General features: G+C 41.9%; 1 protein-coding gene across 5 annotated transcripts in view; it reads left to right on the top strand.

Annotated features, from left to right (window-relative positions):
• LOC126485117 (oxysterol-binding protein-related protein 9) overlaps window positions 1-27,834 on the top strand; it is a 520,094-nt gene that overhangs the window by 458,202 nt on the left and 34,058 nt on the right. For all 5 annotated transcript variants that reach the window (XM_050108748.1, XM_050108747.1, XM_050108749.1 and 2 more), the window contains 4 exons: window positions 8,117-8,370; window positions 11,201-11,375; window positions 17,275-17,494; window positions 25,889-26,010. In XM_050108748.1, the coding sequence (XP_049964705.1) occupies window positions 8,117-8,370; window positions 11,201-11,375; window positions 17,275-17,494; window positions 25,889-26,010 (771 nt within the window). The remainder of the gene's footprint in view (window positions 1-8,116; window positions 8,371-11,200; window positions 11,376-17,274; window positions 17,495-25,888; window positions 26,011-27,834) is intronic.

Genomic DNA, 27,834 nt, shown 5'->3' with positions numbered 1-27,834 from the left:
ATGCCAAAGTTGAATATGCAGTTTTTTAATTACAAATGCACAGTTTCTTAGTTTCTTTTCCTGCATTGGGTAATATTTTCCTCCTTCTTTTTTTTTTTTTTTTTAAAAATAGTGATTTAACATTATAAGTTACTACATAAAGTTAAGGTAATCAAACACTGAAACTGTTGCCTCTTTGATACGGAACATTAGCTTAGTTGGAAAAGTTAGTCCACATGGTCAGAAGAGATGTGTGTTAGTTATTTACTTATCTGCCCTATAGAAGATGAATAAGCAACTTCTTATATATATATATATATATATATATATATATATATATATATATATATATATATATATCTGTGTGTGTGTGTGTGTGTGTGTGTGTGTGTGTGTGTGGAAAATTTCTTCAAATTTATCTCAATGTGATGAAAGGAAAAGATGTTCATTTACCGTATTTACTTGAATCTTAGCCGCACTCGAATCTAAGCCGCACCTGAATTTTGAGACTCGAAATTCAAGGGGAGAGAGAAGTTTTAGGCCGCACCTCCAAATCGAAACAAAGTTGGTCCATTGTAATATGAGACACAATTAGGTCAAATGAATGACGATACAGCTACAGTAGTTTGGTTTGAATCGCAAGCTTAGCAGTTAAGCTTTACCAGGTAGCCATTGATATGCACCACGCGCTCTGTCCGTATTTATACGGGTACCCATCCTTTTTCATGCGCTTTGTTTGGTTTGAATCGATTGCTTATTTTTCTTTGATCTGATAAGTGCCGTTCTCTTTGTTATAGGTGTTTACGTCACTCTGAGCTGAAAATGCAGTACTGTACTGTGTCGTGCATTGTTTGTCGCATTCTGATAATGTGTGTTTATGGCCTCGCGGGATGGCTTGCTTTTGTACACACTACCACCGCTTACAATTTAAAAAAAAAGAGAATCGTCTCATTAGTGAAACAATGGCAAGAGACTGCTATTTGTTGTTACTTACACTGCTGCTTTCTTTGAGAATGATCAACAAGAACCAATTAATAGACTGTGTATGATAGAAGATGTTCTGAACGAGAGTTTAGCGAAAATTTTTCTCCGTTTGAAAATCTTTGCAGACACCTCTTTAGTACATGACATTCTGCACAGAAATTAGAGTTATCTTAGATTTAAAAATCTAGTCAATTGCCGCGCTTCATTTCTGACTGTATCACTATTAGGCATAAGAATAATATGAATATAAACATGACATGATATGTATATACTTCCGCCTTTGCTGTTGTCTCACTCTAGTTTCGTAGTTTATTAGGCAGACAGGATTTAAATGAGATAGTAGCAAACACGAAAGAATACATGGCAAAATGTTTATATTTGTATTATTCGTATGGTGAGGAGAATACTGCATGTGGTTCACAATTCATAAAAGTTCCTATTAGCAACCATCTCTTCTCACAGGTAGGAAAGAATTCAGAACGTAGAGTTGGCCATATTGACAAACATCCCAAAGTCTTGCCAGCCGGATTTTCGTAGTACATTGAAATGCTGCTACATTCGAAGATGAACAATACGGAATTTGTATTTACTTCGTTGGATAATGTATGAAAATACAGTGGTCGAAACTCGGGGCGGAGAAAAAAAGCTCGTCTTCCACCTTTTTTTTTTAAATTTATTTACTGACGCAGAGGTTTTGGTATTTATCTTTGTACCTGCAAAGCATGCCTGTGTAACGCTATGTATATTCGACAGCGGACGTTAGTTGTGGCGGCACCTACCAACATTTTCAGAACTTCCGCTTACTTTGCACTCGATTCTAAGCCGCAGGCGGTTATTTGGATCAGAAAAACCTGAAAAAAAGTGCGGCTTAGATTCGAGTAAATATGGTAATAACAAGGAAGATCATCAGGAATTGTCATGCTCAGCAACTGTGTAATGATTATAATCAGGGATAAACACAGCGAATAGCCACATATCAATCTGTATTTTATTGCGGGTGTAGCTAGGTTTCAGCTCAATCTGCAGTAAAATACAGATTGATACACAACTGTTTACTGTGTTTGTCCCTGATTACAACAAAGAAGTTGTTGAAATTATGTGCTTCAATCTGCTAATGTTAGTTGTTTCGTATTGAATCTGTGAGTCTCTTCATACAATACTGTTTGTTACCAAGATAAAGCTAAAGAAGATAATTAATGCCAAGGCGAGTAGAATCACTTGATGTTTATTTTATGCTGTATATAATCAAGGAATAAAACACTTTGAGAACTTGTATAAGCAGCTGTAACATACATATTCGTTTAGTAAAATAATTGACATTTATTTGCTTTGATAATTTTTATTCTTTAGTAGCACTTCAGCAAAATTGCCCTGAGTGAGAAATGTGAAATTAAAAATCATCTTATTTGTAATTTTTTTGTAAGCTGTCATCCAATAAGAAAAGCATCACAGATGGGACGTTGGCCCCTCATTGACTGGTTTCCTGCTCATTTTAGGCATTTTCTCTTAATTGAATGAGTGATTAGTGGAAATAGTTAAGAAGTGCACCGGAATTACTTAATTTATAGTGCACAAGTATTCATGCTCTCTGTTCACTAATGGGTTAGCATATAATGATATTGTTGTGTGAAGAAAGACAGAAAACAAATTATGAGGCAGAATTGATTGCGAGTATTTACCTTCAGTAGCTAAAATATGTATTACTGCAAGCAGACACACATAAAAGTAAAACTGGCACACTACCTAGCTTTTGGAACTAATAGTCCCTTCACGGGGGATGGGAAGGGAGCGGAGTGGAGGGCAGGGGAGGTGAGGTTTGGGAAAGTTCAAAAAAAGAAAGGAAGGCATGTCACTCAGATCCCAGCGTAAGGTACCAGAGCCTGGGAGCAAGTACTAATAATCATGCAGCACATCACCCATACTATTTTGGTGATGAAAATACTAACCTTTTAGAACAGAACAGTTGAATTGTAACTTTTTTGACATTTTTCATTAAATACTTAATTCTGATTGCAGATTATTAATAAACACACACATCCCTTTTCTTTTTAGTAATTAGCACTCTGGCTACTTTTATAATTCAAACAATCATATCACTCTACTTGGCATGCTAGCCTTGACTTGATTCCTATTTCTGATGACAGATATTTGGTACACACTTACGTTTATCCGTTTTACATTTTACTTAGCTTTCAGGCCTACTTTTGTTAAGTTCAAAAAATTGCTTTATTCCACTATGCATGCTACCCTCAACTCTACTCGGGCTTCCAACAGAGTCTTCACTTACAACAAAGTACACAAAAAATACAGAGCGCTTACTATGGTAAGCTTACGTTCTACCACTAAATCTTTTTTGAAATTTAGAAAAGTTTTTGGGAAATAAAAGAAAAAACAAGAAAAATACTTAAGGTCAGGAAAATATGAATCCCGCAGAGTAACACAATATTAATTACTCTCCCAACAATCATCAATGATTGTTAGTATTATTTAGACATTCGCCCTTCATTCATATATTCCCATTTATCAGATATAACACCTTCATAACATTATACCTGTATAAATGCATGAAATAGAACATCACTGGACATAAAAGTCAGTCCATTCATCAAAAAATAGCAGTACCTGAGGAAAAAAAGATTAATTATTATAGAAAAACAAAATAGCATCAAATATTTCTTCAACAATAAGCCAATTATGCGAACATCTGATTCATAGTACTGACGGTACTAAGCTATTCTCGCTTCAGAAAAGTGTCACACTGAATGGAAGTTGTCATTAAGTTTTCATGTTTTACATGTATAAACATGCTTATACAAATAGTCAGCTGAAAGATAGAAAAAATAAACAGTATAAAAACAGAAAGCCACATTACAGTTCACTTGTTCTCTCTCCCCCCCTCCCTCCATCCCCCTTCCCCCTCCCTCCCTCCCTACCCCCCTCTCTTCCCCCTCCCTCTCTCTCCCCCTCCTCCTCTCTCCCCCTCCTCCTCTCTCCCCCTCCTCCTCTCTCCCCCTCCCTCTCACTCCCCCTCTCCCCCCTCCCCCTCCCTCTCTCCCCCCTCTCTCTCCCTCTCCCCCTCCCTCTCTCTCCCCCTCCCCCTCCTCCTCTCTCCCCCTCCCTCTCTCTCCCCCTCCCCCTCCTTCTCTCTCCCCCTCCCCCTCCTTCTCTCTCCCCCTTCTCTCTCCCCCTTCTCTCTCCCCCTTCTCTCTCCCCCTTCTCTCTCCCCCTTCTCTCTCCCCCTCTCCCCCTCCCCATTCCTCTCCCCATCCCCCCTCTCCCCCTCCCCCCTCTCCCCCTCCCCATCTCTCTCCCCCTCCCCATCTCTCTCCCCTCCCCCTCTCTCCCCCTCCCCCTCTCTCCCCCTCCCCCCTCTCTCCCCCTCCCCCTCTCTCTCCCTCTCTCCCCCCCACCCCCCTTCCCCTCCCCTTCTCTCCCCCTCCCCCTCTCTCTCCCCCTCCCCCTCTGCCCCTCCCTCTCTCTCCCCCTCTGCCCCCTCACTGCCCCCCTCCCTCTCTCCCCCTCCCTCTCCCCCCACACCCTCTCTCTCCCTCCCCCCTCTCTCCCCCTCTCCCTCCCCTCCCCCTCTCCCTCCCTCCTCTCCCCCTCTATCCCCACCCCCTCTGTCTCCCCTCCCCCTCTGTCTCCCCTCCCCCCTCTGTCTCCCCTCCCCCTCTGTCTCCCCTCCCCCTCTGTCTCCCCTCCCCCCTCTGTCTCCCCTCCCCCCTCTGTCTCCCCTCCCCCCTCTGTCACCCTCCCTCTCCCCCTCTCTCCCCCCTCCCTCCCTCTCTCCCCCTCCCTCCCTCTCTCCCCCTCCCTCCCTCTCCCCCCTCTCTCTCCCTCCCTCCCTCTCCCCCCTTCCCTCCCTCCCTCTCCCCCTTCCCTCCCTCCCTCTCCCCCTTCCCTCCCTCCCTCTCCCCCCTCCCTCCCTCTCTCTCCCTCCCCATCCCTCCCCCTCCCTCCCCCTCCCTCCCCCTCCCTCCCTCTCTCTCCCCCTCACTCCCTCTCTCTCCCCCTCCCTCCCTCTCTCTCCTCCCTCCCTCCCTCCCTCTCTCTCCTCCCTCCCTCCCTCTCTCTCCTCCCTCCCTCTCTCCCCCCTCCCTCCCTCTCTCCCCCCTCCCTCCCCCTCTCCCCCTCCCTCCCCCTCTCCCCCTCCCTCTCTCCCTCTCCCTCCCTTCCCCTCCCTCCCTCTCTCCCCATCCCTCCCTTCCCCTCCCTCCCTCTCTCCCCCTCCCCCTGTCTCTCCCCCTCCCCCTGTCTCTCCCCCTCCCCCCTCTCTCTCCCCCCTCCCCCCTCTCTCCCCCCCCTCCCCCCTCTCTCTCCCCTCTCCCCCCCTCTCTCTCCCCTTCCCCCCCTCTCTCTCCCCTCCCCCCTCTCTCTCCCCCCTCCCCCCTCTCTCTCCCCCCTCCCCCCTCCCCCTCTCTCTCCCCCTCCCCCTCTCTCTCCCCCTCTCTCCCCCCGTCTCTCTCCCCCCTCTCTTTCTCCCCCCTCTCTTTCTCCCCCCCCCTCTCTCTCTCTCTCTCTCACGCACACAAAATCACTCCTTGTTTATTTGTATGGTGACATATTTTGTTGCCTATTGGGGTGAACAGTTGAAGATTTGCACCAGCTCTACTGGAGCATGGCATTTGTTGACAAACATTGACAGCTGACTTGATGTGAGCAGCTTGAGGTCAGTACACCTGCATGTCAACCAGTGCTGTCAACATGGTGAGAGGAGGACCCCCCACACATCCGCAAAGTCGTGCTGAATCGCCCCATGTCTACACAATGTTGATACCTAATCGTGGTTCAGCTACTGTATGGAGGAGGGGGCAAACCTCCTTCCTGCCTGTGCAGACTGTTCTTCGTTCATTCTCACTGCCACTGCTTCACTTTCCCAGCAAGCAGTCCTTGTGTGACCTAGCATTGCTGCATTCTTAATTCCCTTTTCATTGCAACCATCATTTGGAAACTTAATAAAGTCATTCACACCCATACATTTTTTTATCAAACATCACTACATTATGGCTATTACTGTCATGTAAAAAGGTTCATAGTACGTCATTTTATTCTTAGTTCTGTTCCCTTTCCTACTGTAAAATATGTTGAGACTTTCCTTCTTTGCTACATATTTGATATTCTTGAGACTGTCTCGATCTTTTGCCTCTTTCTTCTTTCCCGTCTTGTGTTCTTGTTTTACACTTTCTATGTCACTGTGCATTGAATCTGTTTACATTCCTTCTTCAGTATTTTAGTCCACTTACTAATGTCCATTTTATTCCAATACATTTTTCTTCTGAGCACTATTGTTCCAGGAATGCCATCTCAAAAGTCCGTGTTGTTGTTTATTACCATTGCTTTGTGTATGCATCTTGCCTTGCATCCTTTGTTAACTTCTTGATACAGCAATGATATTTTCCTCTACCATCCAACTGGTAGTGTGAAGTACACCAGAAATGCAAACTTTTCGGATCAAATTTCCCTATTTCACATAGCAGAGAGTGACACCCTATAACTACAGTTCCACTGTGTCTGATACTTGACTCCATATTTAATTTCTTCTCTAATGCATTCCAACACAGTTTCTTTGACTGTGTCATTAGTCTTGGTGGTTTTACTTCTCTCTGTTTCCCCTTTTGCTACTGAGTTTGTCACCTTTTCACTTCTCTCTTGGCCTTTTCGCATTTGTTATTGTCCTTTGTGATTTCAATACACTCTGTCCCCATTGTGTTAATTGAGACCATCACTTTTCTATTGTGTTTCTGCTCAGTTAAGAGTTGGTAGCACTTCTCACTTGTTTCAGCTACAATCTTGATGATTTTGGTGACATTGCTACATACTGCTTGTACATTGCATTTTACTTCTGTGTTTCCTTTTTTACGTAGTTCTGTTATATCTCTTAAGTTCCGCCTTATATTTCATCCATTCATCCTTCTCCTTATTTATCCATTCTGCCTCCAATTCTTTCACCCATGCAATGAGTTGATTTGCTATTCTCACTTCAATAGCAGTTGTTTCTTCCTTTGATCTTTATGTGACCCTGAAAAAAGTGTTCTACTGTATGTAATATTATCCTCCAATCTGATTTTGCTATTTTCTAAGAATCCTGAACTCTTAGATTATCCGCTGTGTTTCATTTTGCAGTCATCGTGGTTTTTATTTATTGTACTAATTACTTCTTTAGTATCAGCTGTAATGAATAAGTTGCAAGAGTTCAGTCGTGACAGTCACCATTTTACTTCAAAAATATGTAAGATATATTTCCAACACAGTTTGTTTAAATGTTACACGATGTTTCATACACAAAAAATACAACTGATACCCATAATAATTGTACAGCAGTGCTAGGCAAAACTATGGTCTTGCTTCTAGTGACACTTAATTTTCACTGTCTCAAATGACTGTAATTGCAACATTGAAAACAGCTCTATGGTATTCTTGTGATTTGTTCCACTGTTCGACATGTAAAAAATTCCAGTTTTCATTTCGGAGTTACTTGTAACTGTGCTCCAGCTGTGTGATTCCCTTTTCTGGTCCCAGCTCACCTTTCAACAGTGTGCACTGCCACCTATTGTGAGCTCTTAATGTTAGTCTATTCACAGTCACTTTTGATTTTAATATGCTCATTTCAGTTTATTCTCCCAAACTTTTTCTTCACCAAATACAGCCCTGTTTGCTTGTCACCACTTGTGAGGTATCGGTGCAGTGGAGCAAGTAAGTAACATGTATCACATCACTCGTACTACTTTCATAATCAAAACAATAAACTGTTAGGCTATAATGGTTAAAGCAAAACTGTTCATTTCTGTAATCATTATGATCACACATGAATTTTACACACACATCTCTTATCTTTCTACTTAGCATTATGGCTACTTTCCTAACTTAAAAACATTTACATTATTCCATTTGGCATATACTAGCTTCACCTCTTCCTTTTAACTTTACTAAGCCCCCCTGTAAGGACTGAAAGCTGTGTAGTGTTTCACTTTCGCTTTTATTTGCATCTATCAGCAGTAATACACATTTTGCTTCCTGAAGCTAAATACTGGCTAGCAATTCTATATCATACTTTATTTGGGAGATAAACATAGTAACTTGCAAATATGAAAGTCCTTCAATGAATTAAGAATATAATTTCACTTTTGTAACTGGTAACACTTTTGTTTTTTAGTATTGCAGATTTCAAGGACCCAAAAGACCGCATGGTACAGGTACTACGATGGTATATGTCTGCGTACCATGCTGGACGCAAATCAGTGGTTGCAAAAAAGCCTTACAACCCAGTATTAGGAGAGGTATTCCAGTGCCATTGGGATGTACCAGGAGTTGAGAAAGGTGGAGGGTCAGTTCCAGGAGGCCCTCTGCCATGGTGCACTTCTTCACAACTAACATTTGTTGCTGAACAGGTCTCTCATCATCCACCCAGTATGTATGACGATTACTTTGTTAAACTTCTTGTAAGATAGGCTGGTTTACTTCTTTGTTAGATTTCTAGTTTGTAGTGAGATACATTCAGTTCAGGTTCATCAGAACTAATAGAAACACTGACAGAGACTGCGCCCTTCTCTATAGTGTTTGAAGTGCGAAGTATCAGTATTATGAAAAGGATAGTTGCTGCTCATCATATAGCAGAGATGCTGAGTAGCAGGTAGGCCAACAAAAAGACGTCAGAAAATGAGATTTCTGCCAACAGGGCGCGCGCACACACACACACACACACACACACACACACACACACACACACACACACACACACAACCACGGTGCTGAGGCTTCACTGCAAGCATCTGCACATGATGGGAGACACATCCAGGTGGTGAGGGTAAAGAGAAGGCTGCGGCAGGGAGGGGGAGGGATAGCAAGGTAAAGGTGGAGGATGGTAAAGTGCTGTTCGTGGCAACATACAGAGACGAGGTGGGGAGGGGGTAGGGCAGCAAGGTGCAGTTGGGCGATTAGACACTCATTGTAGACGATTGCTGTATATCCAACAAGAGAATATCCGCTCTCGTAGGCATCCTCAGCGTATTACCTGCAACCTGCCATCCTATACAACAGATAACAACCATTTCCTCCACTGACTCTCCACAGTTTCTGTTCATGTATCACATGACGCCCTGCTCGTCATTGTTGGTGCAACCTCCCTTACACTAACATCTGTAATGCCCATGGCCTTACCGCTATGGAACACTGCCTTTCCCAAAGCCCGACGGATTTCAAACATACAGCCTCTTTCCTAACCATCATGACAAACTATATCCTCACCCACAATTACTTCTCCTTTGAAAGCATTACTTACAAACAAATCTGGGGTACAGGTATGGGCATCCGCATGACACCATCCACTGCCAACCTATTCATGGACCACCTAGAGGAATCAATCCTAAACACCCAGAATCCCAAACCCTTTACCTGGTTTGGATTCACTGATGATAACTTCCAGATCTGGATCAAGGGTGAGAACACCCTATCCACATTCCTCTAGAATCTCAACACCTTCTCCCCCATTCACTTCACCTGATCAAACTCAACCCAACAAGCCACCTCCATGAATATTGACCTCCACCTCACAGATGGCTACATTAGTAACTCTGTCCATATCAAATGCACCAACCACCAACAATAACTCCACTTCGACAGCTGCCAACCATTCCATACCAAGAAGTCCCTTTCATACAGGCTAGCTACTTGTGGCTGTCGCATCTGTCGTGATGAGCTGTCGCTTTCGAAAACTTCTGAGGGTCTTCTGAGGAGCATTCCCCATGTGACTCAATACCATCCAGACAGAGGCAACTGAATCACATTCTCAGCTGTGATTTCGACTACCTCTCATCGTGCCCTAAAAATAGGCATGTCCAGCCCACCATCCTTCTCACCTGTCCCACAGTGGTATTCTGCCACCCACTCAACCTACACAGTATCCTCGTTCATTCCTACACACCTCCTGTTTCCAATACCTTGCCTCATGACTCATACCCCTGTAATAGACCTAGATGCAAGACCTGTCCCATACATCCTCCCACCACCACCTACTCCAGTCTGGTCACAAGCTTCACCTGTGAAACCAGTCACATGATCTACAAGTTAAGCTGCAACCTTGTGCTGCATTCTACGTGGGCTGACAACTAACAAGCTGTCTGTCTGCATGAATGGCCACCAACAACTTGTGGCCAAGAAGCAGCTGGACCACCCCCATTGCTGAACACACCCAACACACCATTCTTCATTTCAATGGCTGCTTCGCAGCCCATAGCACATGGAGCCTTCCCACCAACACCAGCTTTTCTGAATTGCACTCTCGGGATCTCTCCCTGCAATATATCCTATGTTCCTGTAACCCTCCTGGCCGAAACCTTCATTAGTCTTTGTCTTTACCCTCTAGCCCCTTCATTGCTCCCATTCCAAGCACTACACAGCCCTCTATTTCACACACACACACACACACACACACACACACACACACACACACACAGTCTTTTTTACCTCCCTCCTTTTCTGCTTCATGTGCTCTCCCCCCTCCTGGATCCTGTGTCTAACCTCCTGAGTGCTCATAGCTGCCCCATCCCTGTATGGCCCCACAAGCAGCACTTTACTGTCGTCCATCCCTACTCTGCTATCGCCCCCCCCTCCCCATCCCAGCCCCCTTTTATACCTCCACCACCTAGTTGGGTCTCCCATCATGCACAGCTGCCCCCCAGTGTGACGTCAGTAGCCAGAGACTGCACTGAGGTGAGTCTGAGTTGCATTTTCCTTAGTGTGTGTACGTTGTCTGTTTCCGACGAGGGCCTTGTTGGCCAAAAATAAACATATTACATAAATCCTTTCCATCTTTAACACGCTCTGCCCCCCTTTCTCTCTCTCTCTCTCTCTCTCTCTCTCTCTCTCTCTCTCTCTCTCTCTCTCTCTCTCTGGTTTGCACTTGCATGCAGCCCAAGCCCACCTCACCCCCACATTTCATATGCATGTGCACAGCAGAGAGAGAGAGAGAGAGAGAGAGAGAGACGGGGGGGGGGGGGGGGGGGGGGGGGAACCTAAAGCATTGACATGCTGTTCATGTCATAAGACCTCATCTTATTCTCTCTCCCCATTTACTCATTACTTATCCTCCCCAACTCCCCTCTATGTTCGTGTACGGAATATCCCCCTTCAGCCTCCTCTCTTCCCTTGGAACAGCCTCCTTCTCTCATTGCTGCCTTCTCACTTTTCACTTTCTTTTTGATCTCCATATGTGTGTGCTAATTATAAAACATTTATCCAGTTTCAGCTTTTTATGCAGAACATTATGACAAACGTATCAGCTTTTGTGCACATGTGTGGACTAAATCAAAGTTTTTGGGTCTGTCCATTGGCGTCCACAATATTGGCCAGGGCTGCATCTCCGTCCTTGAATACGACGAGGAGTACATAGTTACATTCCCCAATGGATATGGCAGGTGGGCATCTGTCATTTCTTTCAAAAGATAATTATGAGAAGGTTTTGTTCTTTGCATAAGTATCTCTTTGTATCAAGTGAAGATATTTTTAAAAGAATATCATTGATAAAAATTGATGGTTGCATCTTTAAAAAATACCCATAGTCATTTGAAGGATACTTAAACGACAGGACCAGGTTCTGCATCTGATTTTGTGATTATGAAATTTAAAACATAACCCTTTAGAATAATTTATAATCTTGTAAAATATGTGTGGAGATAGTCCCATGCTTATTAGAAGAAAATTATTTATTCATGTAGGTAATCATATTTGTAAGTCATTATTGCACGTGTCTGTGTGAATAACTTGAGAATTTTGTTAAGTGATTTAAATGTAGTAGAAACAAATTCTTGTATATTTTCAGCAAATTGTTAATATGAACACAATGGTCAGCATTGCATGTCTGTCAGTGTTTAGTGTGCATTATGTTTTTGCATGGAGTTTTAACATCTTCCCATCCCTAGTGTTCTGCAAGTAAAATTTGTTTCTTGTTGGTGATAAATGGTGAGCATCTGTGGAAGCTCAGCTACACATGGATTTGAGTCTTATGGCTGGAGACTGATCAGAACCATCAGTACTTTATTGGTGTATACTCTGTGCATGCTTTGCCAACCACCATTAACCACAACAGTGTAATATTGGATGTTGCAGAGAACGAGGATTTTGATTTGCAATGGTATAATGATAAATTGGGTAAAAAAAAAAGTTAAGAGTTTGGAAAATATAGTTCTTTCAACCACTCAATATTTGACCAGTTAGATTCCAAATTTTTTTTATTCCTTTGGGGAAGTAATTTTCTGTGAACTCTGCAAAATACTCCATTATTCTTTTTTCATAAAAAGTCTTACCACTAAGTCAGATATTCAGGTTGTTGAATTGAAAAACACATTTTGCTTAATCAGTAGGAAAGATGTATGAGGCCCCAATCCACATTCAGACTGATGTATAATCACAATGATAATTCTTGCTGGTCTTTTTTTGTTGTTGTATTTGTTAAAAAGCACTTTATACTTCGCCAATTTTTGTTGTTTTTGAGGAAACTCCTGCTTAGATGACCCATTATGAACCGTATTAGGCAATGGAGATGATTCTGTCTTTGTCCAGTGCATAGGGATTCCTCAAAATCATAAGAAAAGATGATAATCACCTTTCCATAAAAAAAAATCTTTATTGGTAAACACTCAAAAGCTTTGTTCCTATGTTTTGACTGTTTAACTTTGAAATGTGTTTAAAGTATCATTCCTGGTCATGAATATTAGCAGAAAATGCTGCAAGATTGTGACTAAACATAGACACTTTCTAGGATGAAATGCTGATCGTTCGAATGTGTGGTCAGAAATAAGCAACTGGAACAGTAAGCACACAAGACTTTTTCATGACAAGTATTTTGTGAAATACAGTGAGTGTTTCAAGTTGAAATGTGTTCGTTATCAGCTATCTCGTGCACATTCCTCCTGTGAACAAAATTTTTAAATTAGTTTCCATATCGAATGAAAATATTCAGTAACAACAGACAGTTGTTAATTATCTTCATATCTCATGCTAGGTGCTTCAGACGGTTGCTGACTAACAGATTTGTGTCATTGTCATTTGAAACTTGTAACAAAAGTTGATACTCTTGAATTCTGTGCTCTGCTTCCACACAATATAGTTAGATAGCTTTACATGTGATACTAACAGTTGTCCCTTCTCCATAAACATCAACAACTAGTAGTCTAGGTCATGCACAGTCTTAAAACTCGATAAACAAGAACTCAGGAGGGTAGCATAAAGGACTGAAAAAGTAAAACACAAAGAACTGAAAAAGTAAAACTGGCATCTCGTAACAAGATGAAGTTGGCATGTCGTAGTGTATTCTCTACAGTGGGGTGGAGTGTCTACAAAAAGTTCCACTGAAAAGAATGTACAAAAACATTCATCATCGCTTGTTACAGAGAATTCTACTGATATACATGGAGTTTTCTCCTCCCTTTTGTTCTTGCCTTCCTTCTTTTGCACTGAAATTATGAATGCAGATATTGGAAAATTCAGGATGAAATGTAACAATATTATGAAAAGGATAGTGGCTACTCACCATATAGCGGAGATGCTGAGTCACAGGTAGGCACAATCAGGTCATCAAGGCCTTCATTGGAAGCAGACGCCACACACACACACACACACACACACACACACACACACACACACTGAAGCAAATGCACCTCACACACACATAACCACAGTCTCTGGCTGCTGAGGCCAGATTGTGAGCAGCAGTGAGTGATGGGAGAAGCAGCCAGGTGTTGGTGTTAGGGAGGGGTCTGGCGTCTGGCTCGAGGAGGGAGAAGGGTAGCAGAGTAAGGGTGGGGGACAGTAAAGTGCTGATTGTGGGAGCATACAGTGATGAGATGAAGAGAGGATAGAGCAGCTACGTGTGGTCATGAAGTTAGACGGAGGGGGGTGGGAGGTAAAGGAAAAAGAGAGAGAAGACTGTGGGTGTGGTGCATTGGTGGAATAGAGGATTGTTTGGTGCTTGAATGGGAACAGGTAAGGGGCTAGAGGGTAAGGACAAAGACTAATGAAGGTTTAGGCCAAGTGGGTTACGGGAACATAAGATATATTGCAGGGGGAGTTCCCACCTGTGCAATTCAGAAAAGCTGGTGTTGGTGGGAAGGCTCCAGGTGCTCCGGGGTATGAAGCAGCCATTGAAATGAAGAATGTTGTGTTGGGCGGCATGTTCAGCAGTGGGGGTGGTCCAGCTGCTTCTTGCCCACAAGTTGTTGGTGGCCATACATGCAGACAGACAGCTTGTTAGTTGTCATGCCCCCATTGAATGCAGCACAAGGTTGCAGCTTAACTTGTAGACCATGTGACTGGTTTCACAGTTAGCCCTGCCTTTGATGGAATAGGTGATGTCTGTGAACGGGCTGGAGTAGGTGATGGTGGGAGGGTGTATGGGACAGGTCTTGCATCTAGGTCTGTTACAAGGTTGCAAGGTTATGAGCCATGAGGCAAGGGGTTGGGAGAAGGAGTTGTGTAGGGATGGACAAGGATATTTTGTAGGTTCAGTGGACAGTGGAGTACCACTGTGGGAGGGATGGGAAGGATAGTGGGTAGGTAATTCCTCATTTAAGGGCATGATGAGAGATAGTCGAAACCACGGCAGAGAATGTGCTTCACTTGCTCCAGTCCTGGGTGCTACTGAATCACTAGGGAAATGCTCCTCTGTGACCGGACATTGGGACTGTGGGAAGTGGTGGGTGACTGGAGAACTAAGGCATGGGAGATCTGTTTTTGTACATGTTTGTGAAGGCCTCTGAGAGATCCTCAGTATTTTTTGAAAGGGACAGCTCATCACAACAGATGTGATGGCCACGGGTGGCTAGCATGTGTGGAAGGGACTTCTTGGTATGGAATGGATGGCAGCTGTCGAAGTGGAGCTATTGTTGGTGGTTGGTAGGTCTGATGATGATGGAGGTACTGATTTAGCCATCTTTGAGGTTGACATCAACATCGAGGAAGGTGGCTTGTTGGATTGATTAGGACCAGGTGAAGTGAATGGGGGAGAAGGTGTTGAGGTTCTGGAGGAATGTGGATAGGGTGTCCTCACCCTTGATCCAGATTTTGAAGTTATCAGCAGTGAATCCAAACCAAATGAAGGGTTTGGGATTTTTTTTGTGTGTGTGTGTGTGTGTGTGTGTGTGTGTGTGTGTGTGTGTGTGTGGTCTACTTCCAACGAAGGGCTTGTTGGCCGAAAGCTTACTTTCTTTTTGTTGTGCCTATCTGCGACTCAGCATCTCCATCGTATGGTGAGTAACAACTATCCTTTTCATAATACTGTTGAATGCAGATACTCTATTTTGTGTTATTTAAACTTAAAGTAAGAGATAATTTTGGACACAGAAAAATTCTGACAAAATGGGTGGGCTTATAGTTAAAGTAAATTACAGTATTCCTTAAGAGTTAGTTGGTTCTTACTAGGGAAATGTGAGCTCGGTTTGGAAGTCATTTTATGTGTAGACTCCATATTTCTAGCTTTATGGAAAGCTTTTGACACAGTAGCCCACTGCAGACTGTTAACATAAATCCAAGCGTGGTAGTATGACAGGACCTCTCTGTGTACATAAATGATCTGACTGACAGGATAAGCAGAGAAATTTGCTGCTGTTTGCTAATGACGCTTTAGTCAGCAGGAAGGTGTTGTCGTTGAATGGTCGTGGAAAGAACAGGATGACTTGGAAACAATTTCTACTTAGTGTGATGTGTGGCAACCATATCTAAATGTAGAAAAATGCAAGTTAATGCAGGTGAGTAGGGAAAAAAAATCTGTAATATTTGAATACAGTATTAGCGGGGAGCTGCTTGACGCAATTATGTTGATTAAATAAATAAGCATAATGTTGCAAAGTGAGGGCTTTAGTTGACTTCGGTTTATTGGGAAAATTTAGGAAAGTGTGTCTCACCTTCAAAGGAGGAACAACAATATTATGTGAAGGATAGATCGCTACTCACGGTACAGAGGAACCATTGAGTCACAGATACGCACAACAAAAAGAGTGCTTAGCTTAAGCTTTAATCCCTTTCTGTTGTGCCTGTCTGCAGCTCAAAGTGAGTAGCAATCTTTCCTTTTCATAATACTGGCGTTATTCCGTCCTGGATTTTCCAATGCTTGATTTCACCTAAAATGAGATGTTATAAAGAACACTTGGATGTGCCATTTTTGAGCACTACTTGAGTGTCTGTGATTTCAGCCAGGTCATATTAAAGGAAGGCATCAAAGGAATTGTGAAGCATGCTACTAAACTTGTTACAGACAGGTTTGTTCAACACACAATACAATGGATGCACTTTGTGATCTCAAATGGAAATACCTGGAGGGAAGATGACTTTTTGTTCACGGAACATTATTGAAAAAAATTTAGAGAACAGGCATTTGCATCTGACTGCAGAACAATTCAACTGCCACCAATGTAAATTTGATGTAAGGAATGCGAAGACAAGATAGGAGAAATGAGGGCTCGTACAAAGGCATATAGATGATTGTGTTTCCCTTGTTCCATTTGTGAGTGAAATGGCAAAAGAAATGATTAGTAGTGGTACATGGTACCCTCTACCATACACCACATAGTGGATTGCAGAGTAGGTATGTAGATGTAGTAGTAACATGGATAATATATCATTTGTTTTAAAATAATGTGAAGGATTGTCAGAAAAGATAATAAGTTCTGTGGGCACCATGTGGTTCTGAGCAGCCCATCAGTTTGAGAAAACTTGACAAGCAGCATCAGGTTAACAGATACGCTAAGCTAACAGCTGTTGTAGCTTTTTATAACCATGGATTCCTTAACCAATAGTACTCAACAGAGATTAATCAGAAATCCCCCTCCCATCTCTCTCTATCTCCCCCTCCCCATTGTGTGTGTGTGTGTGTGTGTGTGTGTGTGTGTGTGTGTGTGTGTGTGTGTGTGTTGAAGCAATGGGTGAAATATTTACGCTGATGATATGTAATGTCTTGTGCTTGCAAACATAGGAGAAATAAAAAGTTGGATTGCTTTCATTGTTCGTGCCTTTTCAAAGCTAGGCGCATGGGAGTGAAAGTAAAGAATAGTGACCTGGGAGAATAATATATAGTTTTGAAATGAAATAAACGTGTGTGTGAAGTAAGTGAATATATAGTACTATAGAATGAACTATCACAAGAGCTCAAAAATAGCACCAGTTAGTGTAAAAAAGACTGAGTAAAAAATAAGAAAACCAAAAGTATTGCAAACTTTTAACTTTTGTAACAATTGTTTCAAATGGGTTTTATAATATGTTTACAGCAGTTGAATGTAATTTGGCCATGTCTGTCTATTGTCATACAAATTTATGTTGACACAGGTCAATTCTGACAGTTCCATGGATTGAGTTGGGTGGTTCGGTTACAATTACATGTGCCAAAACTGGTTACAGTGCAAATATTGAGTTCCATACTAAACCATTTTATGGTGGTAAGAAGAATCGTATTACAGCGGAGGCATTTCAGCCTGGTGACAAGAAGCCATTTCTGACTGTCAGTGGAGAGTGGAATGGTTGTATGGAAGCTAAATGGGCTGACGGGGTATGTATATGTAAATAAAAACTTTAAATACTCTGGTACCAAATAAATAATCACACGTTTAGTATGTCATCTTTATCTTATTAGGATGTAATTATTAATTATTCTCGGTAGTTTCACATGAGACTACCAAATTTTGTTTATTGGATGTCTTCAGTATGTTGGTGGTGTTGTCTGATCGATCACTAGTGGTGGGACCAACAGGGATGGGGAGTGGGAGGGCTGAGGGGGGGGGTCTCGTTCTGGCACCTGCAGTAACTGGAAAAGTTTTCCAAGCACAATGGTACCTTTCCTTTGTGAAGTGTGAGTGTTCAGTGTTAGTTTTTATAGGCCTGTCCCTGTAGGTGGCTATGATGAAGCAGAGTTTTGATGTCATGTCTGTACTGCCATATCTATGGAGAAGGTGAATTGTAGAGCCAACACATTGTCTTCTCCTTTCAGATAGCATCTAGCGGGAGGTCAGACGTAATGACCCTGTGTGATAGATGTATCATCGCCAACAACGTTACATGCCTTCACACAGTCAGACGTCATGCAGGTGTGGAATTTAATGCAGGTCATTTGTGGAAAGTCTGGTGATCAGTGACTTCATGCTAGTACCTCTCCTTCCCTTAGCTGTTAAATACTGGTATTAAAAACTTTTTCCACCATTAAGATTGAAACCAGCTACTTCACAGGAGTGAAATATCACCACACAAGTCTGTATGAAGGGTGTTCTAAATAAAAGGTACAAAACAACATTGAGGGAATAACTGAAGTCTTTACTCAAAAGTACTCACCAGAGGCCTGAGCCCAGCTATCCCACTGTTCCCTTGTTACCAGAATTGCTGTGGCTGTGACAGGAGCCAGTACTCCACTGTGTTCTCCATTTTGTCGTCAGAGTTGAATCAGATCCCTTTGAGCCTTCTTAGTGGACTGAACACATGGAAGTTACAGGACAACGTATCTGGGCTGTGGGATGGATCCTTAACCTGTTCCTACTTGGCCAGTACACTTCATGTCACCTTGGAGATGTGTGAACGCACTTTATTGTGGAGCACAATCCCTGTGAGCAGCCGGGTAGGCTTTGAAGTGTCTCACAGTCCACATTACTATTAACGGTTTTTCCATGCTCAAGGAATTTGATGAGTATCAGACCTCGTGTGTCGAAAAATATGGTGAGCATCATTTGCCTGCTGAGGGCATAGCTTTGAGTTTTTTAGGGGAAGGAGACAATCCATGCATTCATTGCCTAGATGTCTCATTACATTATCCCAAAGTGGAATATGTAAACTTAAAGCAATTTGATTGTTACAGTGTTTTGTTCGTTTTGATTTGAACACTCCTTATCTTAATGACTACAGATATAAAGGTGAGTAATACACTTACTAGATCTTTTTACATAAATATTCTCTCTCTCTCTCTCTCTCTCTCTCTCTCTCTCTCTCTCTCTCTCTCTTCTTTTCAAGAATCTTATGTTCTCCTTGCAAAAATAGCAGCTGTGCACCAGAAAGTGGTGTCAGCAATGAAGTGATATAAATAAATATATATTGCTGCGGAGGTCAATATTTTTATGTTGTTGAACAGATTATTTGAGAGTCTTGGTGCATTTACAGATGAAGCATTGTCTGTTGAGGTCATGTGCACTCAAACAAACGCGTGATATTTTACTTGCACGGCACTAGTGAAGGAATGTGCAAGAAACTATGAACTAGCCACTACAACAATCTATTGTTCTGCTAAAAATTTAATAGTTTTACGAAACACAGGAATTAGAATTTCTCATACATGTTTGTGTACCATACATGAATATTTATGCTGTTTCTTAACTAAGGGTAACATTCAGAAGCAAAAATGTTGTCCTTTAAAAAATGTTGCTTGATTCTGAACCCAAATCAGTGTTTATTTGGTTTTGACAGACCATAGTAATTTACTAAGTGAGATGCAGATGATAAATTTGGTCACAGATGCAGATGATAAATTTGGTCACTATTCATGTATTAGAGCCTTTAATCAGCTGTAGAATACGATGGTAACACTCAGATGAGACAAGATGGAAACTTAAGTAGAAAACAATGTCAGATCACGGGATGCCCGAAAGTTTGAGAATTGGACTGAATCTTGACTGTGATCTTTTATTTTTGTATTGGTTGCTGTTGTTATATATGACTTTCACCTTAGAAGAATTTGCTGTCTGTGTTTGCAGCTGCTCAAGCACGGTACTAAGCAAAGTGTGAAGGGGGAACAGTGACAGCATCTTGGCTGAGAACTAGGATGGGTATGGGGGGGAGAGTAGAGAAGAGCCAGCAAATTAAGTCGTGTTGCCAACCATGGGAATCTGTATCACATACTTTGGCTTTTTATGAATTTCTACCATATCTAAACTGCAATTTGCCTGATCCATTTGTAGTCAGAATTGACTTGACTTTAAAATCGGACAAACAATCAACAATAATATACATTTCTGCAACACTTACAATGACGTATGATGGGAACAAAAGGGGGTGTGTCAACTGCTGGTTCTATGCACCCAATGAGAGAGCAGTGGGCATACAATATGTTTGGAAGCAAGAGACATTGTACATTCTGATATCAGTATGGAAGCAAAATCTGATACGGATTTGGAAGGAAACAGCTGTCACACTGTAACAACCATCTCAGAAATAGCAACATATTTTATAGAAACAGCCATAGATTTGTGACACTGAAGATATAAATTTTACAGCTACGTTATTGAGGTACCCCAAGTGCCTTTTAAACTTTCGTGAGATGTTAAAATCTAATTCCTTGCCTCTTAGGAGTATGAATGTAATTTTTTTAATGCGTTGAGTGCAACCACATATTTAATATAGAAATAATATTCTCGTTACTCATCTGTGACTTGGAATAGCTCAGTATTTATTAATGACAGAATCTCCTGGTATTTTTGATTTTTTTTCTGCCATCTTTAAAGAGAAGTTTGAATCAATCTTGAAATGGTGCTAATGGCCATGTCAGCGAATGCTGTAGTGCCAATGAAACAACCAAGTCCACAGATGATTCTCTTTATCTATTTATTGAGAGAAATACATGCATTTTTTATGTTTGGGAGTCCCTTGCACCTGCTTGTGATTTGGCTGCCTGAACAGCAAGCTCATTTTTTTAATGAAACAAGGCCATCTTGCAAGACTGACTGCTTCTGTAAGGTTTTTAAAATAGCTTGAGAACACATACTCCAACAACATCAGGCTCAAGATCTTAGATTGCTCCATCAAGAGTGTAACATTCCATACAGTTGCAGTAAAGAATGCTCACACCATTTTTGCTCATGTTTTTTAGCTCTCTACAGTTTTGTTGGAGAAATATCAATGTGAAATATTGTACAACGTGAATTCTTGTATCGAGATCAAGTTGGTATGGTCACATTTTATAATCATCTAGACTGTCAATTTGGTTCTGACCGGCAATGTGTGAAGATTTTTTTGGAAACCTCATATTTCTAGGATTTGTCTGTGCCACCAACTGCAAGTCTTGACAACACAAAGATTTCTGTATAAAGCGTTACAGACAGTGATTGGTCTGATGCTTAGGGTACAGTGGATATCACATTCCACTGATCTCTAATTCCTCTCCTCTCTAATTAGTCTCCAAACATAAAATTTGGTTTCTTCACTAGTAGCTGTTGATTGGTACCAGATGAAGTTTTATTTTCAAGAGAATTTCTTTCAACTCTAACTTTATGGACGCAATAGATATACGTAATCGCGTTAGGATCAGCCGGGTTAAAATAGCCCTCTGAAAACAAAAACAAAAACACATACACATGGTCTTGAGATAATATGTGTCTCTAACTGTCCATAGTTCCAGGATGATTAACACATTAATAGTTGGGGAACAGTGACTGCAACAGGCCCCCCAAATGTCGTAAACATTTTTGTATTCTTGGTGTGGCTCCAGCTTATAACATGAAGGACAGAAGCAGATTACTGTCAGTTTCAAAAATACTGTCATTGATTTCATAACTATCATCATCAGTTTAGGATCCAGTTTCTTCAAGCAGCCACACAATTTCATTATCAGTCAAACCGTTCCACATTTTATGACAGACTTTTCCGATCAAGACAACTGCGGAAGCACACTGGGACAACAAATGTGCAGGGACTGATTACATCTACAAATGTTTTTCAAGCCATGTAGTACTTGGTGGAAGCAGGAACATCTATCTAGCGTCTCTCTGTAGTACTAAAATTGAATTGAAGCCACCACTGCTTGGAAATAATACATTGTAAATAACCGTCAGGAATGCTGCACTTGGAGATTGAGTGCTCACAATATGCTCATAATTTTATAGGCAATGACTGGAATGTGTTACACACACATTAATTTGCTGTATATAACTGAATGTTAAATTGTGGGGCAGGTTTGAGATAGCTGGGTTTGAAGTTAAGCAAAATTTTAATGTGGTCTAATGAATATACATTTGCAGGTGGAGATTTCCTACTTCATAGTTTTGTACTTGGTATGTATACAGGCCGGTTATTGCCCCATTAAGTAAGAAATAGCAATCAGTATATTTAATATATTTTAAAAAATGGTTCAAATGGCTGTGAGCACTATGGGACTTAACTTCTGAGGTCATCAGTCCCCTAGAGAACTTAGAACTACTTAAAGCTAACTAAGCTAAGGACATCACACACATCCACGCACGAGGCAGGATTCGAACCTGCGACCTTAGCGGTCGCTCAGTTCCAGATTGTAGCGCGTAGAACCGCTCGACCACCCCGGCCGGCTACCATATTTAAAACTACACTACTGGCCATTAAAATTGCTACACCTAGAAGAAATGCAGATGATAAACGGATATTCATTGGACAAATATATTATACTAGAACTGACATGTTATTACATTTTCATGCAATTTGGGTGCATAGATCCTGAGAAATCACCTCTGGCCATAATAACGGCCTTGATACGTCTAGTCATTGAGTCAAACAGAGCTTGGATGGCGTGTACAGGTACAGCTGCCCATGCAACTTCAACATGATACCACAGTTCATCAAGAGTAGTGACTGGCATATTGTGACGAGCCAGTTGTTCGGCCACCATTGACCAGACGTTTTCAATTGGTGAGAGATCTGGAGGATGTGCTGGCCAGGGCAGCAGTTGAACATTTTCTGTATCCAGAAAGGCCCGCACAGGACCTGCAACGTGCGGTCGTGCATTATCCTGCTGAAATGTAAGGTTTCGCAGGGATTGAATGAAGGGTAGAGCCACGGGTCGTAACACATCTGAAATGTAATGTCTACTGTTCAAAGTGCCGTCAATGCGAACAAGAGGTGACCGAGACGTGTAACCAATGGCACCCCATACCATCACACCAGGTGATACGCCAGTATGGCGATGACGAATACACGCTTCCCCTGTGTGTGCACCGCGATGTCGTCAAACACGTATGCGACCATCATGATACTGTAAACAGAACCTGGATTCATCTGAAAAAATGATGTATTGCCATTCATGCAGCCAGGTTTGTCGTTGAGTAACCATCGCAGGCATAGTCGTTGAGTAACCATTGCAGGCGCTCCTGTCTGTGATGCAGCATCAAGGGTAACCACAGCCATGGTCTCCGAGATGATAGTCCATGCTGCTGCAAACGTCGTCGAACTGTTCGTGCAGATGGCTGCAGCCATGCGGATAAGATGCCTGTCATCTCAACTGCTAGTGATACGAGGTCGTTGGGATCCAGCACGGTGTTCCGTATTACCCTCCTGAACCCACCGATTCCATTTCTGCTAACAGTAATTGGATCTCGACCAACGTGAGCAGCAGTGTCGCGATATGATAAACCGCAATCATGGTAGGCTACAATTCGACCTTTATCAAAGTCGGAAACGTGATGGTACGCATTTCTCCTCTTTACACGAAGCATCACAATGACGTTTCACCAGGCAACGCCGGTCAACTGCTGTTTGTGTATGAGAAATCGGTTTGAAACTTTCCTCATGTCAGCACGTTGTAGGTGTCGCCACCGGTGCCAACCTTGTGTGAATGCTCTGAAAAGCTAATCATTTGCATATCACAGCATCTTCTTCCTGTCGGTTAAATTTCACATCTGTAGCATGTCATCATCGTGGTGTAGCAATTTTAATAGCCAGTAGAGTACCTCCGTCCCCTTGTGTATACATGTAAATCAGGAGTTCATTGCAAACAGTCTTCAACATGTTAATTAACTTTTGCATGTTTGAATCCACATTTGCCTTTCAACTGTAGAGTAAGCAAACTTAGCATTCTCATTATAATCCTTCTGGGTGTACTGCCACAACATTTTGTAAAATACTAAAATAAACCAGTGTTTCAACCCTGATGACAGCTGCTGAAACTTGATCGAAACATCAGCTTATTTTAGCTTTTTAAGTATTTTATTAGGTGACATTGCAGTACACCCAGAAGTATTTTAAGAGATTGACACCAGCAAGAAAGTCTATATCATAAACCCACCATTGTCTGTCATTCACCCTAATATGAGGACAGGCTGATTAGATGTTGAGCATTGGGACACACATTAACATCTAGAGAGTTTTATCTGTTAACCATGACCAGTGCCACTTTGCAGCCATATACGGACAACAGCCAGTTGACATTGTGGCCTTTTGCAAGCAGCACAGTTCCCATCCGTTTCTACAGTCCAAATCTATATAAAACAATATATGAAGAAGTACCAATCAAAACTAAACAATAAAACAAGCTACCTCTAGTGTCTTCGAAACTGCACTGTACGTGATACGAAACAATATCACAAAAATGAAAAATGAGCTGCTATTTGAGCACTAATTCACTGAACACAACTGCATATCATGCAGACACATATACTTGTCACTGAGTAAGCTAGTGGCCTTCTCATTGCAACACAGACTGTTGCAAGCAGACAAACCGCATTGTAATTGGAAACCATCCAGCTCCATCCACAGTAAACCTGCTTATGCATTATTTTTTGTGATATGGACTTGACTTTACAACTCAAGAAGTTTAGTTGCTTTTAATACTGTGCTCATGACACATTTGACTTTTTACAGTTTAATGGCTAAATAGTGGGGAACCTAGCTGGCTTCTAACTCAAGCAACATATCAGTCTTCAGGTCTCCAGTACAAACAGCGACAATGTTTCAGGCCGATGAAGGATTATAACGGAGTCAAAATTCTCAGCATATATAAGAAACTATATGCTTTTGGTTCAGTTGTGTGTGGCGGATAGTTTACACAATAGATTAATGCTTGATAAAGCACAAGGTGTTTGCATCTATGATATTCTGAGAAATTGGCTGTAGTGGAATGTATTTCAGGAAACAAATAGAAAATTTTATTTGAAACCACTTCCATTGTCACATGGAGAACGTAATAAATAGGGCAGTGGAAGTTAAAATATTGGGAAACACTCTCAACAAAGATCACCAGCAGCTCAATGAAGCTGGGTATATGAAGTGGCCTCACCAGATGTAAGACAAAAACATTGTCTTATTTGGTGATGAACTGAGCATCACTTCACGTCATATTATATAACATGACTACATAGATACATTGATAGCACAGCAGTTGTTCACTACTCGACACTGTCTGAGGAGTATTTGATCAGAAGATGATGAAAGTTAAACTTGATGTGACTGGAAACTTGAAGTATTTAGTAATTCATGTTGCTGTTGGGCCCTGCATCTATAAATTTTAACTAACAACTCCAGAATTTCATTTGTAGCTAATTGTTCATATCAGTTTCCCTTTATAGATCTTATAATTACATTTTTCCCCAGGACATTAAAGTCTCTTCTTTATCTATGATAATGATTGAAGCATAAGAAATGAATTAATGAATGTCTCAGGGAAAAATGTAATTATAAGATCTAGAAGATCCTCTGTGGTACAGGACTTTCTATTACGTCCAGTGCTGGGGTGCTATTCCAATGCCGGAGAGCCTTGGCAATAGTGACAGTGTAAGGGAAAATAAGCAGAAGATATGATTTGAAGTTTGTTGTGGGGAGGGCACTCAACTTAGGTTGTTCATGCAGCAGTGTTAACCATAGTGCTATGGTGGTGTTATGGTTAGCAGTTCTGCCTAGCAAGCAAGAAGAAGACCCAGGTTCAATTCCTGGCTGCAGCACAAATTTTAATTCATTTCTTCTGCTTTAATCATTATCGTAGTTACCCTTTATGTTTCTCAGTTAAAATAGCAGTGTAGTATACCACTCTACCTTGCACAAACCTTGTCTTCATCATTTTCCAAATGAAGTGCCGTATTTTTGAGAACTAGGCTGAATCTTTCATTTCTCAGTTTGTACTGCATGATTAATAGAAATAATAGTGTGTGTGTGTGTGTGTGTGTGTGTGGGGGGGGGGGGGGGGGGTTTGCATGCGTGTTGTTGTACCTTACTCATGTTATGTTTGTTTCAGAAAACCGAGGTGTTTGTTGATGTTAATCGTATCGACATAACAAAAAAACGTGTTCGACCAATAGCAGAACAGTCTGACAATGAGTCTCGCCGCTTGTGGAAGGAAGTTACTGCTGGTCTCAGGTGAGAAATGTTGGCAAAATTTTGGCACATATGAAGCCCCCTTTTTTTTTAACTGCTGTTTTTGAAAAGAACTGACACTAACATAAAAGTGTACTGTATATCATGTGTAGTATTCATAAATACAGGATGCTTCAGGAGAAATGTGTGATACTCAAAGAAATTATTGTTTTGTGAACTCTTAATATCAGTAATGGCAGGAGTAAGAATTACCACTTAACATATAGTCAAGGCGTTAACCATTCAACAGGCACATAAACAGGGCTGGAAACATTGTTGAGCTTAAACACCCCCCCTCCTCACACACACACACACACACACACACACACACACACACACACACACACATTTATGGTTGTACTAACCAAATACTTCATGCAAGAAGAAAATCCGTCCCTCCAAAAGTTGCTGCTGTTATGAAGTGGCTTGCTTGCATGCAGCAACTTTACAGCCTTGTCACTGGGCCAGATGGGGTTAGGCAACAGCCAAACGAAAATATTTGACAGCATAGATTAGCAACAGTTTACATTATGTTGTTAAAAGAAATAGTACACTACTTTCCTGTAATATGAAGCTGGTTCAAGACAATAGTTCACACATTTACTTGCACTGAACTATCATAAACTCTGATCTAGTTCAGAATTTAGTGAACAATAACTATAATAATTGATAGAATGTCGTGTCTGGCTCTTCTTGGCAGGACTGCAGACGTGATTCTGATGTGTCTTGAGGCACTGTTCATACTCCAGATACTGATACTGATATTGATGGTTTGCAGATTCTGAGTGGAGGTGTTTGTTGGCTTATATCTCTGTCTGGCAGATGAGTGTCCACTTAAGAACTCCTTGAGTGATGTGTGACAGATGCATAAAACAGTCCTCGCCTTGTTGCGCCCTCTTTAAACTCTAGCCATAACTCAGTGCTGCCTGATCCGCAGGCAGCTAGGTGCTCTACTAACCAGGGAACTCCCTATCACCTCTCCCCCCTCAGATTTAGTGGTACGATTGCCCAGTGGATAGCCTGTTGAAAACTGAACACAGATCAAGCATGAAAACAGGAAGAAGGTATGCTGGAGGAGGAGGAGGGGGGGGGGGGGGGGGGACAGTGTACAGTTCCAGTTGAAGAAGTGTAACATTGACAGTAATTAAGCAGCCACGGCATCATGGTTAAGTGGTTGCAGTGTTGGACAACAAGCCAGATAAGCCAAGTTCAAAAATTCCTCATGCCATTTATTTTTCACAACATTATGAACAGTCTCCTCCCCCCACGAACCATGGACCTTGCCGTTGGTGGGGAAGCTTGCGTGCCTCAACGATACAGATAGCCGTACCATAGGTGCAGCCACAACAGAGGGGTATCTGTTGAGAGGCCAGACAAACGTGTGGTTCCTGAAGAGGGGCAGCAGCCTTTTCAGTAGTCGCAGGAGCAACAGTCTGGATGATTGACTGATCTGGCCTTGTAACACTAACCAAAATGGCCTTGCTGTTCTGGTACTGCGAACGGCTGAAAGCAAGGGGAAACTACAACCGTAATTTTTCCCGAGGGCATGCAGCTTTACTGTATGATTAAATGATGATGGCGTCCTCTTGGGTAAAATATTCCGGAGGTAAAATAGTCCCCCATTCGGATCTCCGGGCGGGGACTACTCAAGAGGACGTCGTTATCAGGAGAAAGAAAACTGGCGTTCTACGGATTGGAGCGTGGAATGTCAGATCCCTTAATCGGGCAGGTAGGTTAGAAAATTTAAAAAGGGAAATTGATAGGTTAAAGTTAGATATAGTGGGAATTAGTGAAGTTCGGTGGCAGGACGAACAAGACTTTTGATCA

Source organism: Schistocerca serialis, chromosome 6 (assembly GCF_023864345.2).
Source record: "Schistocerca serialis cubense isolate TAMUIC-IGC-003099 chromosome 6, iqSchSeri2.2, whole genome shotgun sequence".
NCBI classification, from domain to species: Eukaryota; Metazoa; Arthropoda; class Insecta; order Orthoptera; family Acrididae; genus Schistocerca; species Schistocerca serialis.
The sequence above is the reverse complement of the archived record's forward strand: the minus strand, read 5'-3'. Positions and strand labels throughout refer to the sequence as shown.